Consider the following 27,978-nt stretch of genomic DNA (forward strand, 5'->3'; position numbering starts at 1 on the left):
GGGAACCGTGTCTTAACGATCAGTCCACTGCTGGACCTACTTTTCATGCAACAAAGGATAGAAGTGAATATCACATTTCCTCCTCTCACCACATCTTACCTTCTTGTAACTGTACTACTAACGGTAAAAATAGTGACGCAGAGATTACGGTGCTAATGAATAGTAATGCGCATGTCTAAGCAAATGGTTTAATAATTAGCTGTCTCCTCTTCTCAATCCTTTTGTTCACGTACGTGCCCAGCAGTTTGACAGGCCTCGAAATGTTCAGTCCAACATTCCAGACTAGAGTGAGTCATTCGCTGAGCAGCAATCCTGAATCTCCAGCATCCACAAGCAATGAAGATCCCAAGGATAGCGCTTCAGACAGCGATTTCAGCACGAAATCTTACTTGAGCGAGTTATTTGAAAGCGACTTGAAAGAAGAGAGATTTCGAATTGACCGGAAAAAGCTGGAAGACATGCTGCAGGCACAGCAAAGTAAGTGAACTATAAGTTCAATTGGCTAATTATCAGTTTGTGCGAAATATTTTTGTATTTTTCTTCATATTAAGGTGTTTAAATCTCGTATAATCTCAATTGAAATATTTTGCATGAATCTTGTAATTTTATTTGCAAAAATGTTCCTAATTGTTCAACAGCAGAAAAACTGATAATTGCTGTATACCTTAAGAGTCTGTGTGTCTTCTCAGATCGTTTGTTGATAAATCAGGCATCCAAAATCTTATATATAATCATAATTTTGTAAGAAATATTTTAGACTAGGACATCAATATTTTATGGTGTTTTAATAGATTTAGTTAACTAAATTTTTTGATTAAACGGAATATAAGCTTTTCAATTATCCATATACATTAGTTTCTTAAATAATTGAGTTTCCTTTTTTTAATAAATGATTATCGATATGCAAAAACTAAAGTTTTTTCCTTTTAAATGAATCTTTATTTATACCAAATGGTATACCTTTATACCCCAATCCCTGAGGTTATGGGATACCCAATTAAATTATGTTAAAACGAATGTACCTTTTTTGTATGAACTTGAATATGGTTTTATAAATTGGAATTAATTGAGTTAAGTTTGGATTAATATTTTAACTGTTTTAAAAACTTATGATATAACTTACGTTTTCTGCTAAACCTTAACTTACAGTGAGAAACTTTTTGCAAATTAAAAGCTTTGGCAAAACACCTTAAGAATATTAAACAGTTGTCAAAATTTCTGTCTTTTCTTATATATTTAAAATTTATGTTAATGTGTGTAACAAATCTTCATAATTAAACAATAGATGAAAGTAGCAAGTGGTATTCTTAAAAAAGCGCACAATTTTAAGCTTTAAATTACGTTAGTGTTGCATGTATGCATAGGACTTAATTTTTATTTTCTGTCTGCTTGTTTGTTACAACTGTGTAAAAAGGAAAATTGTTATTCACTAATTGCAATGGGCTTAAACTGTTTCAAATGGTTTGTCTCTTGGAATTTTCCATTACGTTTTTCAAACTTTTAATTATATTTTATCTAGTTTATTTGTCATTGCTTAATACAAGAGAACAACTGTTTCCTTTAAATGAAAAAAAAACTGAGCCCTAAGCGTTGCTATTGCTTGATTTTATTCATTCTAAGAAATTTAGCGATGCAAGTTTGCATTAATTTCTATTAACGTACCAGCTATGTTACATCAGTAAATTAAGTAGCATCCACAAATTTGTCAAATCTACTTATTTGGGTTGACACATTCTTCTAATGTTTTGTCATTATTGAATGGCTAACAGTTTTCATGAACAGAACTTAAGAATCAATTTTAAATATTCTGAAAAATTTGTCTAATTTAAAATTAAATGTCTTTAATGTCATGACCTGAAGATTACTTAAATGGAAATTTATGTATTACTTTTTAAATTGCTTTGTGATCCTTGACTTACTATTTTAACTTGAATAAAGTCTGTAAATTAGTATACTCAATTATGTAAAACAGACATTCAATTGCTTTTTGAATATCAAAATTTAAAACCTTCATGGGCTTTCTTGAAATATTCTGAATATAACTTAAAATTAACCAGCTTAAATTAAAAAACCTTCTTAAATCTGCATATAGCATAAGTAATACATGGGTATGATTTATATCGAAAATTACTAACAGTTCAACTTTCAGTATTAACACTAGATTGCCCAAGGAAATCATTTTGACTGCTTTTCAATTTCAAATTAGAAAAACAATGATGTAATAATGACACAATTTATTAGAATTTTATAACTTTTTGTAAAACAAATTTTTTATTAATATTTGCTAATAACTTGTTATATAACTGTAAATGATTTAAAAAAATATTAAAAATTCATTTTAAAGAAATTTCTTTACACATTATTTACGCATTCACTATCCAGTCATTTTGATTGCTTTTGGGCAATATAGGTATATACTAAGTTTCTGTCTTTCTAGTGTTAATTATTTATCAGTATATCAGTTTAATATGAATTTAACGAACTGCAAGGATTTAATTCAGTTTTATTGGGCTTTATGAGGTAGAATAGATGAATGAAGTAAGATTTAATGCATTGTTATAATACAAAAATAGTATTTTAAAACGTTTTAAGCTCAAATTAAGAATTTTCTACAATTTCTGGGGTATAGCTTTAGTTTACTTTTTGAAGGGTACTTTAATCAGAACTCAAAGTAAAAATCTGCTCTAATACTATCTTGTGATTGAGTAGCAATCTTGATCAAATTTAAAGTTTAATGTGCATCATCAGTTATCTGATAAGTTATATATTACGTTATATTTTAGTATACCTAAGTTTAATTTTTAAAGGTTCTCAAATGTACTTTTAAATTTCTCCTTTAAACTTACAAAAGATTCATGTCAAAGATAGACGTATCAGGAATTTTTTGTTTGCACTAAAATTTCCGTAAAGTGCTTTTGATTAGATCAAAATTGCTAGTATAAAGCAAAGGTTACTTTTAGCGTAGTATAGGAGCACTAGACTATTATATTATACTATTTTTTAAAAATTACTCCATAACATGCGAATTTCATTAACGTTTCATAAAACAATTTCAACATCGATAATATTGCAGTTTGAAACTTCTTACTTTTCTGTTCTATATTTTTAATGCAGTTGAGTGTGTTAGATCAGCTGTTCCTAAATGGTTCCGCAGAACCCCATGTTTTCATGGAAGAGTGCAGTTTTGTTACTGAATTATTTATGTGCAAGAGTTTTTATTATATCTGATTACTTTTATTAAAATCTGATTACATTTAGATCCTACTTATAATTCCTAATTAGTTTAGTCTTACGGTTGCCTACATGAAGTTATTTCAAGTGAACTGCCAAATGAAATAGAAGTGTCATATTTTGAAGGAAAATGTATTTCTGAAAACAATATATTGAACAAATTACAAAAAATAAGCATTTATAAAATTATCCATTACTATTTCCTATCGTGCTTTTTAAATCAGAATAACTGAATAAAGAAATGTTTCCACAATAACAATTTTCAACGTTCATAGCAGTTTTATGTTTATTTCGAAGTAAACTATAATTAGACTATATTTTATCATTTTAAAGTTGTGTATATACACCAGAAACAAATTCATAACTAGATACAGCAAAATGACTGCAAATTTAATTGCCGAACATAAAACTTAATTCAAGAGTATCAATAACACAATGAAAAATCTTAGTTACTCTAATTTAATATTTCAGATGGTCTTTCATAGGTTATAACGTTTACAATAACCTTAAACTTCATTAAGTTGAGGTTCCGCAGAGAGAAGGTTGCTTATTTTGGGTTCCGAAGCAGAAAAAACTGGGAACCGCTGCACTAAAATTGTAAAAAAAATTTTCTTAACATTATTTAAAACTTAAACTATAGATATGCACATGTCGAGGCCTAACCAACTTACAGGTACAATTTGGGGTAACAATTGCACAAAACATCGAAATTTTTACATTTATTGAAGCAAGTTTCGCAAAATGCGACTTTTTCTTCGAAAAAAGCATACTGAAATCAATTTTTCTTAAAGTACCCAAATACCTTCTGGAACGAAATCTTTTATTCGGATATAAGTTTGTGTTATGCACTAAAACATTGTCGTATGATTACAAAAATGTGAATTTTGTTTTGATAATATGGTAGGGAAAACTGATTGAAAATCCACCCTTCAAAATTGGCTAGCTTTTTTTCATTATAAAACTCAGGGAATAGAATAACTCACGCAATCGACATTCATATAGTATATCGATATTTTGCAGCAAACATGAAAACTTATTTGGTAAAGTCCAAAGTTGCGATTTCTATGAAATAAAATAGTTTAATAAACTAGTCCGTTGTCTATTCCTTTGACATATGTATAGAAAACATTCATGCGAAATTTCAAGTAATTCGGACTAAAATTTTGATTTTATGAAAGAAGGAAAATAACGGAAAAAGCTTTGAGATAAAGGCACTTTTATCAAGGTAAAAATTAGTTTTTTTTTTAAAATCATAACTTTTCAATTTAACGTAGACATACCTCAAACTGTTTTAGCGAAGTTTTATTTTATTTAAAAAAATAGGGAAATATTTTAGTCAGTCGACTTGAAGTAGTGGGGTATATTTTGATAACGGGCAAATTATTTTTTGATATACAACAGGTTAAAAAAACCGCAACGAGAATTCTGGTATAAGATTCTTAAGTTGAAAATATAAATGAATGCTAAAAATATAGTACTAAATTAAGTTAAAACTTCAATAGTATATCAATGTTTATTAATGTAATGACATATAGCTTATTTTAAAGGCATCTGGGCTAAGAGATGTGCGTGATAAAGTGAAAATATCTAATTAAATTGAGAGGCCGAATGATCTTGTATCATTACAAGTTTCCAAAAGAATTAAATTATCAGTTTAAGCACTTCCCCAGTTTCGAAAAAGGAGATAATTACTTAAATTGTATGCAAAAACTGTTCCGAATAATCAAGACCAGATATCTTTAAAAAACTAAAAGTAAAAGAGCCAGATCAATTAAAAGCTTTAAAAAAGTATTTTCCGCTTTAACGTTTTTGATTACTAATTCCAATAATTTTCCCTATATAATTTTTTTTAACCGGAGATATTTTGTGATTTTGAATATGACATTTATACGGTAGATATTATACGGTTATGCCGTAGGTTATACTGTATGATCTCAGACTCGGGCAAGGTAAAACAGTTTTCGCTACTTTAATCATTTTTGGGGGCTCTTAATGTATTGGTAAAAATATTGCTTGCTGGTATATCCAGTTTACTTCATCTAATAAAGCTCAACTGTATCAAATGATCGTATAACACAGCTTTGTATTATGATGCCTGTAAAATTTAAAAGTTTACTAAGTGGCCCAAACCATGATTGTATAAAATCAAGTTTTTCGACTGGAGCATTCGGTTTCATAATTTACGCATGTCACTTACAATTTATTTTATTACTGGTATTGAACTTTCAACTCTTATTAGAATGGCGGTCATTATTAAACTCTGTACTTTTTTATTTGGAACTCTTATCCCAGAAGGCAAGAGAATCTCCTGATTTCGGACTCTTAATTCCTAAAATATGATCACCGTTCTCATTCTTATATTTTTGATAACACTAGCCCTCATTTGCGTCACTTGTAGATTAAGGCCACCACATTTAGTCTGATAGGTTTAAAACCCGTGATCTGTCTTACTGTAACCAATTTACACCAGTACTGTTGGTGGGATCCGGGAGCCATTTATGGATCGTCAGCCGTCACACGGATTTGAACCTCGGTCTCTCTTACGAGGTCTTCGAATCAAAGCAGATATCTGTGATGTGTGACAGTACCACTTTTCACTAAATGTTATGGACTCTTCAGATGAAATTTTGATTTGAAAATCTGAATTTATGTTTAAAATCTATAGGAATTTAAAAGAATGAGTTCTCAGAATGAGTAATTACCAGTAAACAATAACAGAATGATAAAAAATTTTTTACTCCTTCAAGGTAATCTAAATTCTCATTTTAATAAAATAAAATTTGAATTTTGCATGTTTCAGTTCACTTTGAAATAGAAAAACTTACCTTACATATGAGATTTCATTTCTTTTGTCCATTTTATAAAACTTGATCTGAATTTTTCTTTTATTTAAATATGTTTAATTTTCCTTTCTCATGCCTTAAACATAACTTAAGAACATTTCTTTCAGGTACTAGCGAAACTAATGAAAACGCTGAAGAATTCTTTCAAAGAGTAAGTAAAACTTGCATTTTTTATCAATCTGTGTTTAGTCAATTTGTTACTTATAAATGAAATCTGTTAAATTAGGTGATGTTTGAAACTAGTACGCAAATATCATGGCCTTCAAAACTAAAAATCGGAGCTAAATCAAAGAAAGGTGGGTTTAAAAAAGCTGTTCTATCTTTTATTTTCCAAGCTTTCATAAAATTTCGATTTTATATTTTATAAATATTCAATAATTGAAAATTTCATTTTAGACCCCCATGTTAAAATAGTGGGAAAACCTGAAGATGTACTGAAGGCGAAGGAAAAGATTTTGGAAATACTGGATACTAAGGTAATTTTATAAATATTTAATTAACTTCAAAATAGAAAATTTTAATTATTGAATATAGGTGTACAAATATGCCTGCATGATTGACAACTTTTGTTTTTTTCTAAGTGGTAATAAAATTGCTAAATCTGTTTAATTTCGTTGAAATTGGTTTAGTTCACCAACATTTAAATGTATGAAATAAGATTCAGAGTTTTAAGATTAGAACTCAGCCTGTTCATTTATATTGACTGTAATAAAAGTGTCCGATGCAAATCACTAGGGTCTATCAAATTTGCTATACTCAAAAGCAATTTAGCGTTATCTCAAAATCAAAATTGAAAATGTTAATCTTCAAAATCTATTCTCCTAATGAGAGTTCAATAAAAGCTTACGTATAATTGTACTAATTGTTACCTTGAATCGTGGCAATAGACAAAATATATAATGATATTCACTCCCATTTGATAACTTTTCAATAATTAAATCTGATCAATGGCAATGTTTCAAACACTTGTCTCATTAGAACTAATTGAAAGCTGTTTTTAGTCTTACTATTACCTTTTAAATTTATTTTGTCCATGATCTCCCTTACAAAAGGAGTTTCACACATCTAGAATTTTCGCATATCATAACTTTTCCTAAATTCTTTTTGTTTGGTCGTCATTGACCATATTTTTGTCAACTAAGAAGTTACCAGTGCAGGAATGCTTTGAAAGTAGCGTCTTTGAGCACTTTAGCTGGACCTTTTGCGTTGCCATAGTACGAAGATTTAAAAATTTAAACTAGTGCATTTAAAAAAAATGCTTCATAAAATCTATGATGAAAATTGGTATTGATCAACTAAGTTCCTGGAAGAACTCTTTAAGAACTTTCCTAACTCTAGAAATTTTCGATTTTTATAATATCGAACGTTTAATGAACTAAGCGTGGGCAAGTTTAGTGTACCATAATAAGTTGCAATTAGTAAGTTTCATATGGGGAATATTTGCTGAAATTAAATTTACAAACTGGAAGACATCTACTCTATTCCTCATGGTCTTCGATTTCATTCAGGTCAACGGGTTCATAGATCTGGTCTGACTTCGTCAGGCCAAATGAGGATAAGCAGCAACAAATTTACAGGCAGTTGGTAAGGCGTTTGGATGGATGGGATAGTGGAAAATTGTTTCCAAATTTAAAAGCTCCAAAGCCTTGCATCGAAATTCTTAAATTTGTTTTAACAAATTTTATAAATTAGTACAATATTGTTGTATAACAAAAGTCGGATGCTTGGTGCAATTTGATAATTCAAATTTTTTTTTTCCGTTTGCAGAAGAACAGAGTGACTCTAAAAATGGACGTATCACATTCCGACCATTCCTATATTATAGGCAAAGGAGGCTTCAAGATACAGCAAGTAATGGAGGAAACTGGATGCCACATTCATTTTCCAGACTCCAACAGGAACAGCACAGTCGAAAAAAGTAACCAGGTAATTATCAGTATTCTGGATCTTCATTTTAATCAATCGTAAAGGTTTGATAGCAGTTTTGACAAAACTTTTAAAAAGAATCTTTAAGAAGCTTTGCATATTTGTTTTTGCAGCTTCAACACTTTTCTGCAGGTGGGGCACCGGTGTCCCTTTCATATTTTTCTGATGCTCTAATTACAATCAAATGTATTTATATTATAAAAGCAGCGTAATAGTTCAGTTACTGAAATCTACTACATTATCGGAATTATATTTACTGAAATCCAAGAGTTTAAATATTTAAATTTAAAGTTTAAATATTAAAATTACCAATTTTGTAAACCAAACTTCAATGATTAACTAATAGATGACTACAAGTAAGTGCGAATTTGAAAAATTATTATTTGGAAGAGAGAAATAGAGTGTTTCCCTTTAACGCAGAAGACACTTGTGTTTCATGGTTTATTTCATAAACATAAACTATTCAAACGCTAAATATAATATTTTTAGCTTATTTTGACCTAAATGAATACAAAATCAGAAGTGTGAAAATATGTAATAAAATTTACACCAAAGGGCTAAGTAGTTTCTTTGAAGAAAGATTCCACGATTCTGAAATACCCCAGTTATATTTCCTTTTCATAGTATTAATTTTGCTCAAATTTATAATTTGACTTGATTGGTTCAAAAAATTAGGTCTGAATAAAAGTAATAAAATTTTTGTTTGCATTCTGTTTTTGCATTTGACTATTTTTTTTAAAAATAATTCCGGTCCTTAGATAATCTTTAGTAGAGGGTGTTGCTGATTGAAAAACTGAAATATTTATATTCAAAATAGAGCAATTTGCAGTAAAAATGTGATATGGACTAAGACTATTCTAACAAATATTTGCAACGGTTACTATTTGTCCTGACATCGAGCAAAAGTCTTACAATATTTAAAAGCTTCATCTGGTGATAAAATTTGCAGATATTAAATTTTCCTCATTTTCTAAACAACTCTATAATCGAACATCTTTAATTGTTTTTCAAATCATCTGTCATTTGCGGTACACCATGTACTTAGATAACATTTAAAGTGTGACATAACTTTTTTCACGTTTAAAAAAACGTAATTCCAAATATCATACTTATGAGCTCTTAATTCTTTTTGAATGGTTCGTGGATTCGGGAAAGGAAGTTTATTTACAAGTAAAGTTTCATGTTATTAGTCTCTTATAGTACAATTGATTCTTTGCTTAGTGTTTGAATGAAAAAAAGTTTTGTTTTCGTTAGCATTGATTTCACTTATGATTACATTTAACTGAAGTCCCAGATATATAAATATCACCCTTAAGTTTCCTTAAAGTTAGTACAAATTAGTTTTTTCTTATCCAGTATTTATTAGTATTTTTGTCTCTTGATACTAAAGGTTTTCTGTTTTTAAACTCTCTACTTCTAGTTTTTAATTTTGAAAAACTTTGGTTAAATTTTATTCCAACTTCAATAGTTTAAAATTAGAGTTCATTTGAAAGCTGAAAACTAGTAAAACTTGCACTACAACTTAATTTTTTCATCCAATCTCTATAAAAAAATGTGTAGAATACTCCAAGTCATAACCTACATTTTCCATTCGATTTATCTGAAATAAAGTGAATATCTAAAAGTTTACGCAACTTTCCAAACGTTAGCTTAAAAAAAATTAATACCTTTAATGCTCACGATAAAGTTACATTTTAGTTTGTGTGAATTATTACTCTAGCATTAAGCATTCATTTAATGACTCATAACGTAAACTGTTAAGATTAAATGAAGATTTATACACTTTATATATGAAGGTCTTATTGGAATCTGTGCTTCTGTTTGGCAGCAGAATTAAGCTGAAGATGCGTTATTTTTAAAAAATCTTCACTTTTATGCAAAAACACGACATTTTCAACTTTTTAACTGGAGTTGATCCACTATTCAAATTAGGTTTTCACATAGATGAAGAATTAAAACAAACCTCAAATTTTTGTACATAAAGATGAGTGAGATTCGGATGTACTTTTTATATAATTTCGTTTGAAATCTGTTCTTGTTACAGCCATAGTAATTAGGAATACTAAATATCATTTTTCGAATTTTTAATGTACCAAAGTTAAACTCTTCCCTATATAGGTATCTATTGCTGGTCAAGCTGCTGGAGTTGAAATGGCTCGTTCGAAAATCAGAGTTAGTATTACAAAGTTCAATTTGCCTAAACATAAAAGCTGTTACAGCATTATCTAAAGTCTTTATTCTTCCAGGATCTGCTGCCACTTGTGTTTACGTTTGAACTTCCAAACGGCGAATCCGTCAAACCAGGAGAAGAATCTTCACCTGCCGTTTCACATATCCAGCAGACTTACAGCTTCAACGTTTCTTTTTGGCAAGTGGGTCCGGTTGGTATGGGTCGAACAGTTCTCGAAGTTAGAGGATGTCAAAGACTTCTCTCACGATTAAGACAAGGACTTGCCTTATTGATGGAATATCTAATTGGATCAAAGACGGTATGTATTAAACTCGTAAAAAGGTGAAAACGATCCTTGTCTGAGAAATATTGTATGTTTTAATTTATAGTAAAAAGCTTCCTCAAAAAAAAAAAAAAACGAGCAAATGACTTAAGTTTCGAATATAAGGTTTTAGAATTTAAGAGCATTACCAAAGTTGAAAAATTTTAACAAGGACTATGAACTTTTGACCTATTTCAAAATATTAAAACTAGAACGTTCACTATTTCCCTACCTAAAACTACCATTGCCGTCATTTTGAACAAAATAAAGTGATCATAAATATTTTATTTTTAAAACATCGTTATAGAAGTTAATTTTTAATAATTTTAAAATTCTGCAGTATTAATGTAGTTTTTATACATAAAATTGCCTTTATTTTCAGGAAAAATAACAAATTACATACCATTGTAGATGTCAGCAAATTATTTTAAATGTAAGTTTTTAGTATTAGAACATTTTTGTTTTGTGTCTACAAAAACACTGACTGAATATATTGTAATTTGAGAAAAAATCAGGGGTGAACGTTTCGTTGTGGCTCAAAATAAAGAACTTCCAGAATATTTTTAAAGTCTTTCATAGTCTTTTTTTATCTCTTGATTTACTACATATTTTAACATACGTAATTTTTAACGAAAAGAGCTGTTTATTGAAATTAGTTTCCTTTTCTATGGATAATAAATAAGAATTCTCAGAAATTTATCCTTTCACGCATGGTGGGTCAGTTATTTCTATGCAAATTGCTACCTTATATCTTGAAGCTATTTGAACAGATATAAATTGTGTAAACAATTAAGTGGGGTAAGAGAGCATCGGCGAGCAGGAGGATTTCTTTTATGAAAAAAACTTGTACATTGTGGAATAAGTCGGGCACATGCTCGAATAAAATTAAGATAAGCAAATAGATTAAAAACTGCGCTACATCCAAGTAATACTCGAATCTCTGCAGCTGTCTTTTTGATTACAATGGTCATTCTAGGTTGAACTTTATTTTAATTCTTTCATTATATATAATAAAATTTCACTTTACATGCTTTTAAAGATTTCAAAAAGTTAAAAAAAAAAGTCACAAATATAGTAAACTGATTTTAAACCTCTCAAATCTGATTTGCGATCAATGACAGCTCTGGTCGTTCTAGGATATTAAGAAAACTTTAAAGTTAATAGAATTAACGAAGGGATGTTCTCGAAGGGAGATTCTTCTAGTATTTGGGTCAGTAATTTCCATTTTCAAAATCAAAGGTCTCTTCGATTATTTTTAGATACCAATCATTGGATTCATGAAGACTGAGATAGCTGCTCAGCATCACCAGTATGTGATGGGACCGTGTGAAAGCAACATCCAAATGATAACTAACAAGACTGGAGCTAAAATCATCTTTCCAGGTGCGGGTACTGAAAACCCACTGCAGCTTACTCCTCTGAAATCCGGACACATGAGCAAATCTACGGTTCTGATACTAGGTTCTTTCGACAGCGTGTGTTTAGCGTGGCAAGAACTGTTAGTAAGTAAATTTCAATAACTTGAGTTAAAGAACAATTTTAAAGTGCATTGTTTCATTAAATAAAAAATTTCTTTCTTGGAAAGAACTATGTACGAATGTAAGGGAAATGGGGAAATTTGACTTTCGCGGTTGAAATTTAAATATGCTTAGGATGTCTGGAAAAATGTGTTTTCAGATTTACTAAATATACATGGTACCCATTTTCCTGAAATTTGAAAACTGGAGAATAGAATCTGTAAAACAATAAGCTTTTTACTATCAAATATTTGTAAATTAAGTTTGCTACAATTAAACTGAGTGTTAAAAATTGGCATGAAATTGAACTTAAGACCAGCGGCTACAAAATTGTCTAAGTTAGGGTTGAAAAAAGAATGATATTGCATTATCTGGTATCACGCTTGAAGTTACACCAGCTTATCTAGTTCTCTCACTTCGTATCAAAATTTAGTTAACCGAATCATATTGAGTTTAATTCTCAGGGTGCCAACTACGACTTATGCAAATTGTTTTATAGAGTGGTGGACTACTTAAAAACTAAAGTATTTAGAATTTTTGGTATAATTGACGACAATTATGAACAATATGAAATTTTGAATTATATGTAACGGTTGTGAAAATAACTTTAAATTAAATTTACAAAACAAAGAAACGTACATTACATCAAACTTTGCTATTACTGGAAATTTTCTTAGCTATTCTCAAGGGTGGTCAACTTTATATGTACACTTAGAGTATATATAAAGTTGATCGCCCTGGATTGCTTCAGCAGCAGAGAAAGGCATAAAGTAGGAAATACGTAAATTTTTAACGGAGTGGGCTTTTTGAATATAACTTTGTAAAATTTTCTAATCTAAAACATTTAACATGAAAGTTGATCTTTAAAATAAATTTGAATTTTTATCTTATTTTTCATCGCTTTACAACCTTACCAACGCACGTGTTCAACTATTTACTAATTGTCTTGAACTTCAAATATTTTAGAACTGAACTTAATTTTCTTTTGTATAGAAATGTTTACCTCTTGTTCTGATGTTTGACTTGAAGGAAGGTCAAGAGTTGGATCCAGGTAAGCTTTTGCCATACTTTCTCAAAGAATATCAGACTATAAATGAACAAGATTTAAATGTAGGTTCTTGTTTTAATCAATAAAATTTAGAAGGCAAGAGAAAACTGAAGTAGATATATTTTACTAATCTATCTTTAGCAGTTAAAACTATCAGATTTAACGCTCTAAAGCTCGGTAATATTTTTGAATTTTCAATTTCTCAGTATAACTTTTGAAATTCATTATCCTGTAGCTTGATCATTAGTTTAGAATTGAACCATTGAATCCTAAACTGATTGTGCAAGTGAATCTCAAATTGGCTTGACATGTTGGCCTACAAACAATGCACTCAATTGGTTTACGGTAGCAGTTAAAATTTATAGCGAATGCGTGGAGATGTATGTAGATAAAGCTTAGATTTAAATTTGAGAAAAAATTCGAAAAAATATCTTTTATATCAGGAGTTTGCTTGTCTTTAGACACTGTTGCAGAGTGCAACATATACTAGCGTCATTAGAGACGGATCAATTAAAGAGATATTTTAAAGACTGTATTCTTAGCACTGCAATTTTTTGATTATAGTAAACTAGTTTTCTCTTACATACCTCTTTATTCCAAACACCTTTAAAAGATTTGACTTTTTAAATTTCTGACGGAGAATTGTACGAGAGATCTTTTTATGTTTTTATGCCAGCATTAGTTTAATTATCGCATTAAGTAGTACGATTGACGTATTGCAGATCTGAGCTTTCGGTAGATCATTTTCGTTATTATAATGTTGCACTTTTGCGTAATTTTGAAGCATATCATAAATTCCAACAATAGACTTCAGCATAATTTTTACTGAAGATCTCATTTGAGGCGCTACAATGCTCCAACTTCAAAAACAGAGGTAGCAGAAATATTTGGGGAACAAAGTTGCGAACTAATCGAGATTTATGTTGCTATCTTGACGGAGATATGTGCAAAACAATTTCATCTATGAACCATTGCACTTATTGAATGGTATATCTAGTTTTTTCTAGAAGCATGTTGGAATGGAGTATGCAACACTCACTACTAAGCGTACCGTAGTTATCCAATTAAAATTCTATGCCAAAGTTTTTCCCCAAAATTTCAACTTTTTTCATGGTAGTGGGAATCTTTTTAAAGTTAATTGTTGACGCGTATGTCAAAATACAATAATCTCGATTGAGTTTTCTGTAGCATATTACTGACTACAATTAATTTTTAATAGATTTTAACAATTTATTTAAATAACTTAACGCTAGAACAAATCTCTGGTTTAACGTAGATGTGAGCGAAATATGTTGGGTTAGCAATGCCAACCATGTAAGATCACGTAGCGATCTTCTGGGGTTGGAGAGCGTGAGCGAACAGGGAGTGTTATCCACTAGTTTTCTATGAAGCGATTAGCTTAATGACTTAAAAAATCTTGTTGTCATTAAGGATATTCAATAATTTTTACTTCAAGTTTTAAAATTGTCATTATTTAACATCTCTGCTTTAAAATAGTTAAGCTCATTTCTTAATTTTTGAAGGGAAAGTTTAATTCAAAATCTGTTTCTAAAAATTTTGAATTGAATGTAGCGAACCCGATAGCTTCATAAATTTTCTTAAATTAAGTACTGTAAAGGTAAAATGGTTCACAGCAGAAAAATGTAATTAGTGTTATTTTTAATTTTGTAATTTTTTTATTTTAGTCATGGTTAACAATTTTATGGAATCTTTCAACATCAACATTATGGTCAGACCGAAGATGAAAGAGAATACTAAAGTGAGTTTGTTTTGTCTAGAAGGTTAGCTAATATAGCGTACTACCCCGAAATATAGCGTACTTTTTTCTTTCAATCTATGAGTTAAATATATTTTTCTCTTCTAGTCTGTTCTCATTCGAGGTTGTGAAAAAGATAGTAAGATTCTTTTCCAAGTGCGTAAAGAAATTCTTAATTTGGACGAAGAGGACTTCTATCCTCTCTCTCCCAATCTGAAACAGAGCAGCTACCGTATGACTTCTAGCGAAACCTTTGGAAGAGTGCGTTTTAACAAAAGGGAACTCAGAGATGAAGAAAAACCAAGGCACGAACGAGAAGTCTTTAACTCGATCAAACAAACAGGTAATCCTGCTAAATTGAGTGCATAATTAGCAGCGGAAAATTTCCGTTACTTTTGAAAGAAAATTTAATCGTTCTAGCCAGATCATGCTACTTTAGACGAGCTATCAAAATCTCCAAAAGTAACTTAATGTTTCTTGCAATGATTGTGGCCAGCAGTTACTTCTAAAAATGGGTCGTACATAACTTGCTGTAGCTTATACAATAATTCCCACGGCTTTCAAAGTAACCGATATTTTATCAGTTACTGCTTTATTGAACTGCTCATTCAATTTTAGTTTGGATTTCTGATTTCTTTCAAACAAATCTTAGTTTCTACTCTTTTTGTTCAAATTACTCCGCATTATTCTTGTAAGTACAAATCGGTTTTGAACTACCAAATTGGTATGAATGCGATGTAACCAGTTAAATGTGTTTTACCTTATGGTTTAGACCAGGAGTGGGCAAACGTTTTTTTGATGGAAGGCAAAAAATCGAGAGAAAAAAAGTTTGGTGGGCCAGGTAAAAACTTAAAATAGAAAAAACTATATGCAAGTTTTAATTTAAATATTTAATGAGATGAATGAAATGGTGACTTCATTTTTAAAAGTTCCTTACTTTACGGTTTCAAGTCAGATGTACTTATTTCAAGGAACGAAGCTAAATGTTTAGTTATTAATCTACTTCTGAAGGGATTTTTTCCGAGAGTCATCTTTGAAAACACTTGTTCGTTTATATAAGATGAAGCATACATAGCGCTGGTTTTTCTTTGCATGAAATATTAAATTTGGGAAGCTAGCTTTTGGTGATTTGTAAAACTCAAACTTTGGCATACTTAGAAACTGTTTTAGATGGTGCCAATCTATGGCTATTCTATAAAGAACTTTCAAAATTTTGCCAATTGAAGCTGTCTGTGCTAGCTATTTCCATCAATTTATGCTTTGTAGAACAAAAATAAATTAAAAAAGGTCATAAGTAACTTTGTTAAAAAAGAGAGCGAAAATAGCTTTAAACAAAGTAGACAGGAAAATGGATGTATATTTATATTCGCCACGGATTGGCAAGTTCTAATTCTATCCGTGGGTCGGATAAAACTTTCCGGTGGGCCATAGCTCCGCGGGCCGTAGTTTGCCCATCCTTGGTTTAGAGACTCTATAGTTTAGCAATTACAATATATCATTACCATTTTTTACTAGTTCATCCTCAGACATTTCTATATTTTGTGAAGTAGTCAAATCAACAAATTGTAATAAGACTAACGCCAAAACCCGCTAAGTATTTAATACTGAACTATCTAATTTAACTAGTTGAAAATTTGCTTTAATGTAAAGTTTAACATGAATTTTCTAGTTTAAAATTTCATAACGTTAATAAAATTGCATTAAAATTCAAACCGATTTAGTAAGTTTAATATTTAAACTTCCTATATGAACCAATAAACTTTCGAAACACACTGACTACGATGTATTGACTGTAGAAAAGAAATTATTTGATATTGAGGGAAATCTGGGTATTTCAGACGATTTTTTAGGTTCTGAAATTCTTTTTGTCTAAAAATAATCTTTGCAACTCGTCATTTACACGAAACTATGCCCGTGAATATTAATCCTCTTCTTGGTCACTCTGAAATAGTTCTTGGCGTGCAGAAGAACTTATCGAATTATTTCGGTCACATTAATAATTTTTTCTTTATTTTAGTTTGTATTTTTCCTTGGCATCAGAAATAAAACATTGATCAAATTATTTAGGTGATTAACATCACTTGATCCGCCGCTACTACTATGTATATAAAATCAACTAGAAAAATTTAGATTAAATGCAAAATTCATTTCCTTAAATGCACATTCACATTAATGTAAAATTAGAATTTCCTATTTTACCTTTGGGTAGTTCATACAAGAGTTCAAAACTGGTTTTAACCCTTAAAGCATCAGAGTGAATCAATGATTTTACAAATTAAAATATAAGAGGCATTTTGGTAAAACTGCCTTCTATAAGATAAAGTAACTAAAGTCATTATTCTGAAGAAATACTAAGTTTATACTAGATTTTTAATGTTAAGTAAAACTATTTATTTTTAGGTTCAACTATGTCTACTGCTGAGTCTCTAACAATTCTAAGTAACATTATTCAACAAAATCCTCAAATAGTTGGTTTGATTAACAACTTGTCCTCCGTGTTTCCTCCTAACATGCCAGTACCTGACGATCAAGTTCCGATTCTCAACCCGGGTTTTAGACCTAACATCCACAATTATGTCCATAATCTTCAACCTAAACAGTATCCCATGAAAAGTAAGTAATGATAATAAGTTCAGAAGTGTTTCAAATTTTTTCTTTTAACACAACCATGAAATTTCTCAACTCTTACGATATGCTTATTGAAATCGTGAAGCGAAAGATCCAATTAGTTCAATATTGTCTAGTGAAATTGGCATGATTTGCTCTTTGGCAAGAAGCAAGAAATTTAAAATGAACCGTACAATTTGAAGCATTAGTCGACAGAAAAAAAATGGTCAGTTTTTCTGAAGTCCTGTAGAAATCTCACAGAATCCACATTTTCTTAGCAGTAACTTAAATTTAACTTTTTAGTTAGTTTCTTGATTTCAATATTAAAATGGTTTGATTTTATGTTTCATAAAAATGAAACATTTTACGAAGTTAATGCCGTAAATAAGTGGTTTGTGTGGAAAGAATCACTTTAAAATTCTTGACAAGATAAGGAGAAAGTTCAGAGCTCATTAATGTGTACGATTAAAATTGTAAGCTTTAATTTGGACAGCCATTAATGGTAAATTTTATAAATAAATTTTCCAAAATATATACTCGTGCAATACACTTCACCCTAGCAAATTCCTTTAGAAGTAAAAAATGAGCTTTCTATGATTTGATGTACACCAAAAGTGCCTTAAAGTAATTTAAGACTTAGCTACAGACAAGCATTACACGTAAACTAAGGCTGTGATTTGAAAATATTAGTTTTTATAAAATATATTGATAGAATAAAACATTTGATGTTTAGAAAATATTACTGTTAATGTAAAAACTACTTAAAAAGAACTGAAGAGTCGGTTCTCTGAATGCTTAGTTAACTAATGTTAAGAAAAGTACATATTTCTGATGTAATTGTAAGGCAAGTGATACCATCTTAGGTAAATCGTGACATCTGTCTATTCAGAAGCCAATCAGGTTCACACACGCATGACGTAGCTTACAGGTATCCCATTAAAACTGATTCAATTGCATGGTTAGGCATAATCACTTCCCACGTTGTGAGCACCCTTTTAAACTTTATATATTCAAATTGGTCTTGTATAATGTCATCGGTCAAATTTATCTTGTTTAATTGTCAGTGATAATATTTAGAGCTAATTTGAAGATTTACATTTCAGGTGTTGAGAGCTGGATTAATCGCCCAGATAGGAGTTACGCTTTTACCCCAGGTGTGAACACAGAAAATTACCTTCAAAAAGATAAACAAACTACTTTGGATGATCAAGATTCAGGGATTTATATGGCAACTCGTAACAAGTAAAATTTTATTATTTAAATCTGTCCTTTACCTCATGCAATGCAATTTGCTAGAAAAATTGCATTCTTAAAGTTAAAAAAGGAGTTATATTTTAAAATTTTCTGGTTAAATATGAGTGTACAAGGACCTTAATCATCAAACTGATTGTTCCTCTTATTAATTTTGAATTAGTTTTTAAAGACGGAACTCTTATCGTGGGGTCAATGACACTAAAAATGAAGCAACATTTAAACTTAATGTTGAAAAAAAAATTTCAGACATAAGTTTCGTTTAAAACTCTTATTTAATAAGGCATTTCATAAATGCGAATATCTTTGTATAATCAATTCACTTATGTGAAGAACAGTATTCTTAACTTAAAATAGCTCAGGCAACAATTTAATCTTAGCCTCAGTTGAGCTAAAAATCAGCTGAAGTCTAGACTAGAACATGCATACAGATGGATCAATATTGAATTGTCTTGACTTCGCTCAATGGACCTGAAAGATTGTTGAAAAATATAAGTCAAATAAAAACTTTTAAGCTCAAGGCTGACTGATTAATGGTTAAGTTTGTTCATAGGGCCTATCAAGGAAAAATATTGATTTAAGTATGGCTACTTAGATCTTCCTGGGTTAGTCTCGTGAGGACCTGACTTAGGCTACTAATTCAGATTGTTACTCAGTGGATAGAGCGTTAGCCTTCGAATGAGATGGAGTTCAAATCCCAGGGATGGCTGATTAATACGAAATGCATACTCGGCTCTCACTTATCAGTGCTGGCATAAAATATACGAACATGATTTAGGATAGTTATTTTGTGTTCATGGCAATCCGATGGCTAAGTAAATCTTGCAATAGTGATGGTTTATCTCAATATCAAAAGTTGAGCCAGTGGTGGCTCAGGGGACAGAACTCTCGCTTCCCAATGAGGGCCCGGGCTCTCTTCCAGTGAATATGAAACTAATTCTGCTCCTGGCTCGCACTGACTGCAGTACTGAGAAAATATCATTTTTGGTAAACGGATCATGGGTTAGAACCTCCCTTGCCGACTGATTAACCGTGGAGGTGTTTCGCAGTTTTCCTTCAAGTAACGCAAATGCGGGTTAGTTCCATCAGACAGTCCTCCACGACAGCGAATTTCTTCTAATACTTGATGCAGGAATTTTCTGGTCTTCCTGATTGGGTTTAAAATTACAAGCCTACAGAGTTGAACATTAGTTGTTAACCCAAAATTAGGACAGCTGTTCAATGACAGATATAGCTATTTTAGATTAGGTAAAAGCCTAAGACCTTACTATTTGTCATTCTTGTTTAGATCTTTAAAAACACTTTCTAGCTACTTGGTCATCTGTTTATTAGGAAGCTCCTTTCTGAACGATATTGAATAAATGGGCAATTCTACTGAAATAAAATTTTTGTTACTTGAATGTACTGTCTTGTAAAATTAAAAATTTAAAGATAAAGATTAAACTGTATTTGAGTATTTTCAATGAACTAATCTTATTGCATAGTGAAAGTATCCATTGAGATATCAATCGATTAAATATTTAATGTATCATGGATTTTTTTCAACTATTAGGCTGTTTGGTGGGCTGGAACCAAAGAGTGATACTAGCAGCAGACCCGAATCATCTGCATCTTCAACTTCCTCTGACACCCCAGATTTCGAACATTCCAGATTCGCGAGAAAAGAGTTACTCTCAGAGCGGTCAGCAGCATCTGAAGTCGGCAACTTTCTCGCTGATTACGAGAATAAAAAGTTATTGGCCAGTAAGGGTAAGAATGATTCTTTGTAATTTGTTAAGTACAGTGCAAAACACACTTTAATTTTTGTTAAAGGGAACAACACAATAAAAGCTTGTAAAAGATTTTTTATGAATTTCACAACAATTGTTATTAGCTTAATAAATTTATCTTTTTGTACACATCTTGATCTTCATTTAATTTTGTTACAAATGCAAAACTTAAAAAAAATAGCGCACATATACAATTTTTAACTTTTTAAACTATCCATAACTTGCTGTGCTCATAAGTTGGAAGAAAATCATTCAAATTTGATTCAGTTTCGTTTTTAAACTACATAACCGTAGTTTTCGTAACACATTGGTTTTTCAATATTTTTCTTAATTTTGTTTTAAAAATTAAAAAAATGGCTTAAACTAAATTTTCGTGGATTGTTCAACCAGCCAGCCCAATTAAAATATCCCTATGTACAACGAAAATTATATTGTGTGCATTGTGTCGAAATTTAAAATAAATAAGTTGAATTTGAGCAGATCCTATTATAATACGTTGAATTAATTCATAAAAGTAAGGTGATAGAAGGATCTAGACCATAAATTTGATAATTACTTTTTAAAAATTGTAAATTAAACTTAAAGTTCAATAGCAATCAAGAAGATGAAACATAGTATTCTTGAAAATTTAATCTGAAGTTTTACTAAAAACTGAATGTTTTTTCAATATGGTAGGGAAGCCGTGCTTTCTATATTTTGATTTTTGTTTCAGAAAATATTAAGTTTCTAATGTATATTTAAAGTGCATGCTTTAGACAAGATTCAAATAACTTTAATTACAGTAATTCAAGAATCTGCTGAAGGAGTTCGTACACCAAGCCATATTTGGGCTGGTTATGGATTCTCAAAGTCTATGCCAGATTTTGCTGGAAGGAGAAAAAGTTCTACCGCCCAATTAGGATCAGTTTCGGAATATTTAGAGGTTAGTTTCTCTGGGATTCTTCAAGTTCATATCTTGTCATGCGTTTTTAAAACTACTAACTGATTCTACATCTGTGATCACCCACCAGAATTGAAACTAGGGGAGCAGGGCTGAAGAGAATAGAAGGGCTGGTTCACGCCTTTGAAGTAGCTCTCGCCGCGCCAATCCTCCGATTTTCTCTAGTGACGTCACTTTGGCGCAAAGCTCGCACTTATACTTCAAGAACGGAGAGTTCGGCCTTACTAGCTCTAACTAATATTGGAGCATTTCTTTTTGCGACATATTCTAAGACATTTGTTGTTTTCTATAACTACTTTCCTCAATTTTTGCAGTGAATTTACAAGAATTTAAAACTATTATCGACATGCCAGTTTGCGCGATTGCAACTTGAAAAAATTTTGATAGAAAAACAAAAGGAAAAAAATATAATTTTCCGCGTGTTCCCTAAAGTAAATGAACAACTATGTAAAGAATGAATTCTGAAATGACACAGTTAATATAAAACAGCAATACGTTTATTCTGTCGTTAAGAACTTAAATAAAAATTCATTATCTAAACAGAAACCGCCTCGTTACTTCAAAAAGAAAGGCAGGTGAAAAAAATTAAAAAATGGATTAAGTCAAAATTAAAATGAAAAAGTATAAATAAATATAGAGTATATAGTTGGAATTCACCTAATTTCATAACATATTTTTTAATGTAGCTATTCTAAATATTTGATTTTTTTAAAAAATTATATTCTCTTCAATTTAAATATCTAAATTATATCATCGTAAATTTAAATGTCTATAAGCAATTGTAATATTTCTAATGTCATTATGAACCTAAATTATTTTGTTTCAGTAATTAGCGTTTAAGGTTGATGTTTCCCAATGATTAAGTATGAACAAATTGCTATTAACGACATATTTTAAAATTAGGAATTCTAAATTTATCTCTACTTCACGTTATAAAAGAATATGTAGACAATAAAAGTGTCGATATATGCTTTCATTTTTCTTAATTAAAGTTAAAACTGAACTTTTTAAAATAAAGTATTTATAGTGTCATTTTCGCCAACTAGTAAAACATTTTTATAAGTTTAAAATGGTATTTTTTTAATATAATAACCAAGAAAGTTTTTTTGAACTATGTTTATGAACGGAAATGTGTTAATCACGTAAAGTTTGAAGGCTAATAACCAGAAAAAGTCTAACTTATTTTTACAAAGAGAAAGATGCAAAGTTATCATATCTTTGCTTGCGATCTCCGAGATCTGTGGACACAGTGACGTCATGAGGGAAATCGTAGCTTCAGCTGTAAGAGCGGAGTGAACTAGCCCTTCTATTTATTCTCTTTAGCCCTGCTAGGGGAGAGGTTTGAAGTAAAATTTAAAAATACCATCGTCGTAACTTTCAGCAAATTTGCCTTGAATGTTATCTTATTTTTAGTACAGATTAGTATGATTTGACTTCTGCAGTGCTATATTGAAAAGTTGAACAAAGCATTTGTCATGTGTTTTCCGTAATCAATTTTAATAGTCTTTGAATGTTCGATGTTTTCGGTTAAAAAAAAATCATCAAAAACGTGCGATTCAAATATTTTGAATGGAAATGTCTTAAGGTAAACAAACTTTGAAATTTTTTGGCAAGTAATTTTAGCCTTGCTGAAGTTTTAACATGTAAGAGTTCCAAATTTTCGATCACTTTTGGGACTTACTAAATGTTAAGTTGCGGCTATCTTTCTATTTTAATGGTCTAAAATTAAAATCATAGATAAGGGATCAACCATTTGTGTTTAAGATTAGCACTTTGTACATGAAAACCCGGTCATTAGAATAAATTATCATTAGAATACTAAAATTTGTTTCACTCTACTATCAAGTAAAAAAACTTTCTCCTAAAATTTTAAATATATAATGGCACTGAATTTAATTTTATGTTTAAAATTTGTTCTGTGAGAATTTTCCTTTAATTTCAGGTTGATTCAAAAGTCTCCAATGTAGAAGCGGCTGCTGCAAAAGCTTGGAATGCAGATGTATCAGACACAGAACCTCAAGGTTCGTATTTCAAATTTTACGGTCTAAAATCTGCATGCAAAAGTTTAACCCAGACTTTTTTATAATCTAAGCATAATCAAAAGAATCTTAATTTTATCCAAAATTGGGACCAGAGTGCCCTTTAAGGAGCTTTTTCAATTTTTGTTAAGGTGTTAAGGTTGACTGTATGTTTATTTGAAGTTTACTTAACACACCTGGAGAGGTTGGGGTTTTTAAGTCTTATTCACACTGACGCTTTTTTTGTTTAGGTGGTTGGAAATTTACTTTAGAGAAACCAGCTTAGAGTTTATTTTTGTGTACAGTCTATTTTTTCTACACGCCAAATGAATAAGTATATTTGAGGTGAATAATTTCACCCAATCAAAACTAAAAGTATTGCAGAGTTCTATATAAGAATGATTTTATGAGGTATAAATGAGGTTGAAATTGGGGGTTATTAATGAGGCTTACCTCAACAATAACTTTTGAATGTCCTTGAAAACCTCTAAATTACTAATTTATTATACATCGTTCATAAAAAACATAAAGCTAATTTTCTGGCCAACGTTCAATAGCTTACGGAATATGATAAAGCGTAAATATATAGAATCCCAGAGCAGATTTTAAAATTTAAATTTTTTCTCTATAAAATGACTTGCTACATTTCAAATTATTCAAAACTAACCACTCGTTTAATTCATTTCTTATTTTAATCTAGTAAAGATCAGATCTATATGTGTGCCCTCATTACTTCTATCACGATATCCGATCGTTTAAATAGGCTTTCGATCATAATTTATCTTCATAATTATTAAAATTACATATTTGACACTTCTTGAAATATTAAAAGATTTGATCAGGTAATTTAGCTTGAACAATTAGTAATAAATCGGAACTGTGTAAATTGTTTTTGACTAGTGTTCATATTTATTTTCAAATCTCAATTAAACTGTATAGTAAAATTGTATTTTCCGGGATTTTCGGGAAGCTAAGTTTAATAAGGGTTAACAAATTTTTAGTCGTTATAATTCTAAGTTTTAGTTGTAATTAGTAACTACTCAGGGAACTTTCAAATTTAAGAAATAGCCTGTATCCTGCTGAAATAAAATAATTTATCCCAAACTTAGACAATTTAAACAATATTGCTGAGGATTTCAAAAAATTATTCCTGTTTAATTGTAATTCACAACTTATGGATTGTGTTTTTTTTTCTTAGTGTCATCTCCTTTTGCATTGAGCAACTTCTGGGAAAACGTGCCAAGACAGCCTCCAAATTATGGTTCCGTTAAAAACTTAGAACAACTTTTGTGCCTGCTAGACCTTGATAAGTATAACGACGTATTTACAAATCAAGAGGTCAGTTGTATATGCAATAATTGTAATACAATCTGAAATACGAATACTATTTTACTAAATTAAAATTCTTATTATAGATTGACTTGCCTACTTTCCTTGCTTTGACAGAGATTGATCTTCAGCAATTGAACATTAGCTACATTGCTCGACGAAAAATGCTCGCTGCTATATCTGGTACGTCATTAAATTAAAAATTTATATGGAACAAAATTTAATTTTTGATCTTTGCTTGTAAATTAATAACGTCGTTATTGAAGAATATTTTTCAGGGATTGCATGTTGGTGCTAAAAGTTTACTCAAACAGCGTAACACTAAATTGTGCTAGTTTTGTACTTAAATTGATCTCTGGATAAGGGTAAAAATTGAGTATCCATATTTTTGTAGTTTCTATGTAGTGGGTTTGTGTAAAACGGAAACAATTGTTTTAGAAATTAAATAAAACTTTCATAACTTTACAAATTCGTAAAATTTTCTTGCTTTTTCCAAATTGTGTGTGTGTGTGTGGGGGGGGGGTGATCAATTTATAAAAGAAGTATTTCATGAGAAGCAAATACCGTATAGGTAAATTCTAAATGACTTACAGTTTAGTGACTTGAGAGTTAAGACCAGAAGTTTAGTTGGGCCTCCTAAAAATATTTTTGTAAAAATGGCTCATAAAGGAAACGAAGACGGCTGCTATTGTAAATTATGTCAAAGCGTACTGTAATTCATTATGTCAATTTGTAGGAATCTCTCAAACATATTTTAATGGCCTAACAAAGTTTCTAATTCTTTACTCTTTCCATTAAATTGTTCAGTAAACTTGTGTAGCTGAAGTTGAAATGAGCCGAATGAGTTGCTTTTTTCTAAAGTTTGCTATCTGTTTTAAGTACAGAAGTAAAATGCTTTAAATAAAATGTTATTGCATCAAATTATTTATCGATGTTATCTTTGCTCCAATCGAACAAGCTTTCAAAAAATTTGTAATTTAATATCCTATGTGGTGATTCAGTGTTGTCTCTTTAAAAGGACATAAATGTAGTTTGTATAGAAGTTATCTCCTGTTTTTGTAATGCTGAGTTTTGCATCTTTTTTCGCCTGCTGATTATTTGGCCAAAAATTTCTTAGTATCGAAAAGTCCCTTAGGAAGATTTGTCAGAGGTTTGCCATAAAAAATGCCATAGAATATTCTTATGGAGGTTTTGCCTATGGTAAATTTTGCCACATACGTATGGCAAAAATGACACATTCCAACATCTGTTATGGAAGTTAGTCCCAAAATTTTGGAACAAACTGAATAATGGTTACAAGCTGATGCCCATGGATCGTTGGACAAATTTATATGGGTTTCAAGTAATCACCCTGATTTAGCAAAGTGCTCAGTGCTTAACTATGTCATCGTGATTTAACTTTCATCTACTCAAAGCAACACATCCTAGAAGACCTTCGCACGGGTCACTTAACAATCTAAAGGAATGAACATAAATTGCTGAATAAGGGAAAATAAAGTTGTGAAAACGTTCCGAATATAGGATCGGGGTTCTCGTTTATCAAAAATATCAGCTTCGTGACTTTTGCGCTTTTTGCGAATTTTAATTTTTCTAGATATGCCTCTTCTGGCGTTTTTATAAATTTGCATTGTAAATATATTTAGTATTAGCAAGTAGTTTAAAACAGTTTTGCAACGTTGATTTCAAATATTAATCATCTGTGATCCTCCCTATAGAAAGTTGACCTTTATAAAATAGTTGCAAATGTCATGGCCTTGAAGGTTTTGATAATTTTGTTCTTAAAGTTCAGTACACTATATTAAATTTTCGTCTCTAACTATTACATTCTTTGTCTTATAACATTTACAAAAATAGTTATTCAGAATATATTGATATGTAAAGTAACTTATAATGCAAAATGCTTTTTAAAGATTGTAATGTAAATTTTACTAGTCATGTTCATCAAACGTTTAGAATATGCAGTTTAGAATATGTAAACTATAAAACGTGAACTGATTAAAGCAAAACTCTATTTTAAATACGTATGATCCTAGTGTTAAATATTTATAAGAATATAAGGATTATAAGGATTGATTTTTAATGAGAAATTTCCAGTTTTTTGGTTCTTAAAAGTTAAGACTAAGGTACTGTAGATTAGGAATTCTGTTCCGGACAATTTTGGTGGAAAATCTATTACGCTTTTTCATAACATCAAAGGCATATCATTCTTGGCAATGCACACTACAGAAGATATGTTTGTAAGTGACTTGAATTAACTTTGAAGCTAAAATTACAAAATTCTTTCGATAGAAGTTTCGTTTAAAATTAACTCAAAAAATTTTTTTACAGCTATTCGCGAAAATAAAATGGGAGAATGGCCTTCTCGACAATTTCGAGCAGCACCTGGAGCAGAGCGGAAGACTTTCAGATATTCTGGCTCGACCAATGAAGACTGTGAACGAATTTGAAGAACTTTTGATGTGATGACTTTTTAAAGTTATTCAGATGTTATATGGAATTTCCACTAGTTTTTTTGATTGTTTATAGTTGCAAAGCGACTTCAAAATAGTCTATCAAACATCCATCAGTCTCTAAACATTGTTTTAATTTACCTAATTCTGATAAAAATCTAGCATGCTTAGACGCTATTTTCTTAAAATTTTAATCAATTGAAGAAATGATCTGAAAGTTCTTAAAAGTAAATAAAATTTACCTTTAAGAACAAATTAACTTCTAACTTTTAGTTTTTTATCTTTAGATTAATAATACTGACCTTGTGAATTGAATTTTAAATTTTTTCGAACTAATAAATAGCATTTTGCAACTACGAATCATTCTTGGTTTTGAGTTCGAAACTTTCAAATGTTTAATCTACTTTTATTGAATTTTCTACATGACAAAGTGTTTTGAATTTGCATGGTTTGTAACATTCTAAATCGAATTTTCTTGTTCCTGCGTTTTATGTTTTAACTTTTAAAGGGCTTACTGCTCCTTTTTGACTTGTTTGTAAACTATGAGTGTGTTAAATTAAATTATTCTACTGGATAGTTTTAAATGACACTATTCTCAAAATGTAAGATTTAAAAGTTTATATTTATTCTATAACTTGTTTGTTACAAAAATTTGATCAGCAGCTTTAACACTAAGCCATTTATGTGCTTTTCAATACTGAAGCCGCATCAAAGCTGTTTTACTGTTATAAGCATTTTGCCTGTTATGGTGATTTGTAGTTTTTATTACTAGTTGATATCAATAAAGTTTATTCAGTTTGA

The 27,978-nt window shown here is 30.3% G+C and overlaps 1 protein-coding gene across 1 annotated transcript; it reads left to right on the forward strand.

The window, feature by feature from the left end:
• On the forward strand, positions 1-27,978 carry LOC107436082 (protein bicaudal C homolog 1-A). The gene is made up of 19 exons (XM_016047646.4): positions 1-477; positions 6,182-6,225; positions 6,301-6,370; positions 6,471-6,550; positions 7,842-8,000; positions 10,119-10,172; positions 10,247-10,489; positions 11,752-11,994; positions 13,003-13,060; positions 14,743-14,816; positions 14,922-15,156; positions 17,214-17,426; positions 18,524-18,662; positions 20,224-20,420; positions 21,223-21,362; positions 23,323-23,401; positions 24,597-24,736; positions 24,814-24,910; positions 27,056-27,978. Exons 1-19 carry the CDS (start codon positions 261-263, stop codon positions 27,172-27,174), a joined length of 2,601 nt encoding a protein of 866 aa, XP_015903132.2. The 5' UTR covers positions 1-260; the 3' UTR covers positions 27,175-27,978.

This window comes from Parasteatoda tepidariorum, chromosome 2, assembly GCF_982258835.1.
Source record: "Parasteatoda tepidariorum strain Cologne lab strain chromosome 2, Ptep-v5.0, whole genome shotgun sequence".
NCBI classification, from domain to species: Eukaryota; Metazoa; Arthropoda; class Arachnida; order Araneae; family Theridiidae; genus Parasteatoda; species Parasteatoda tepidariorum.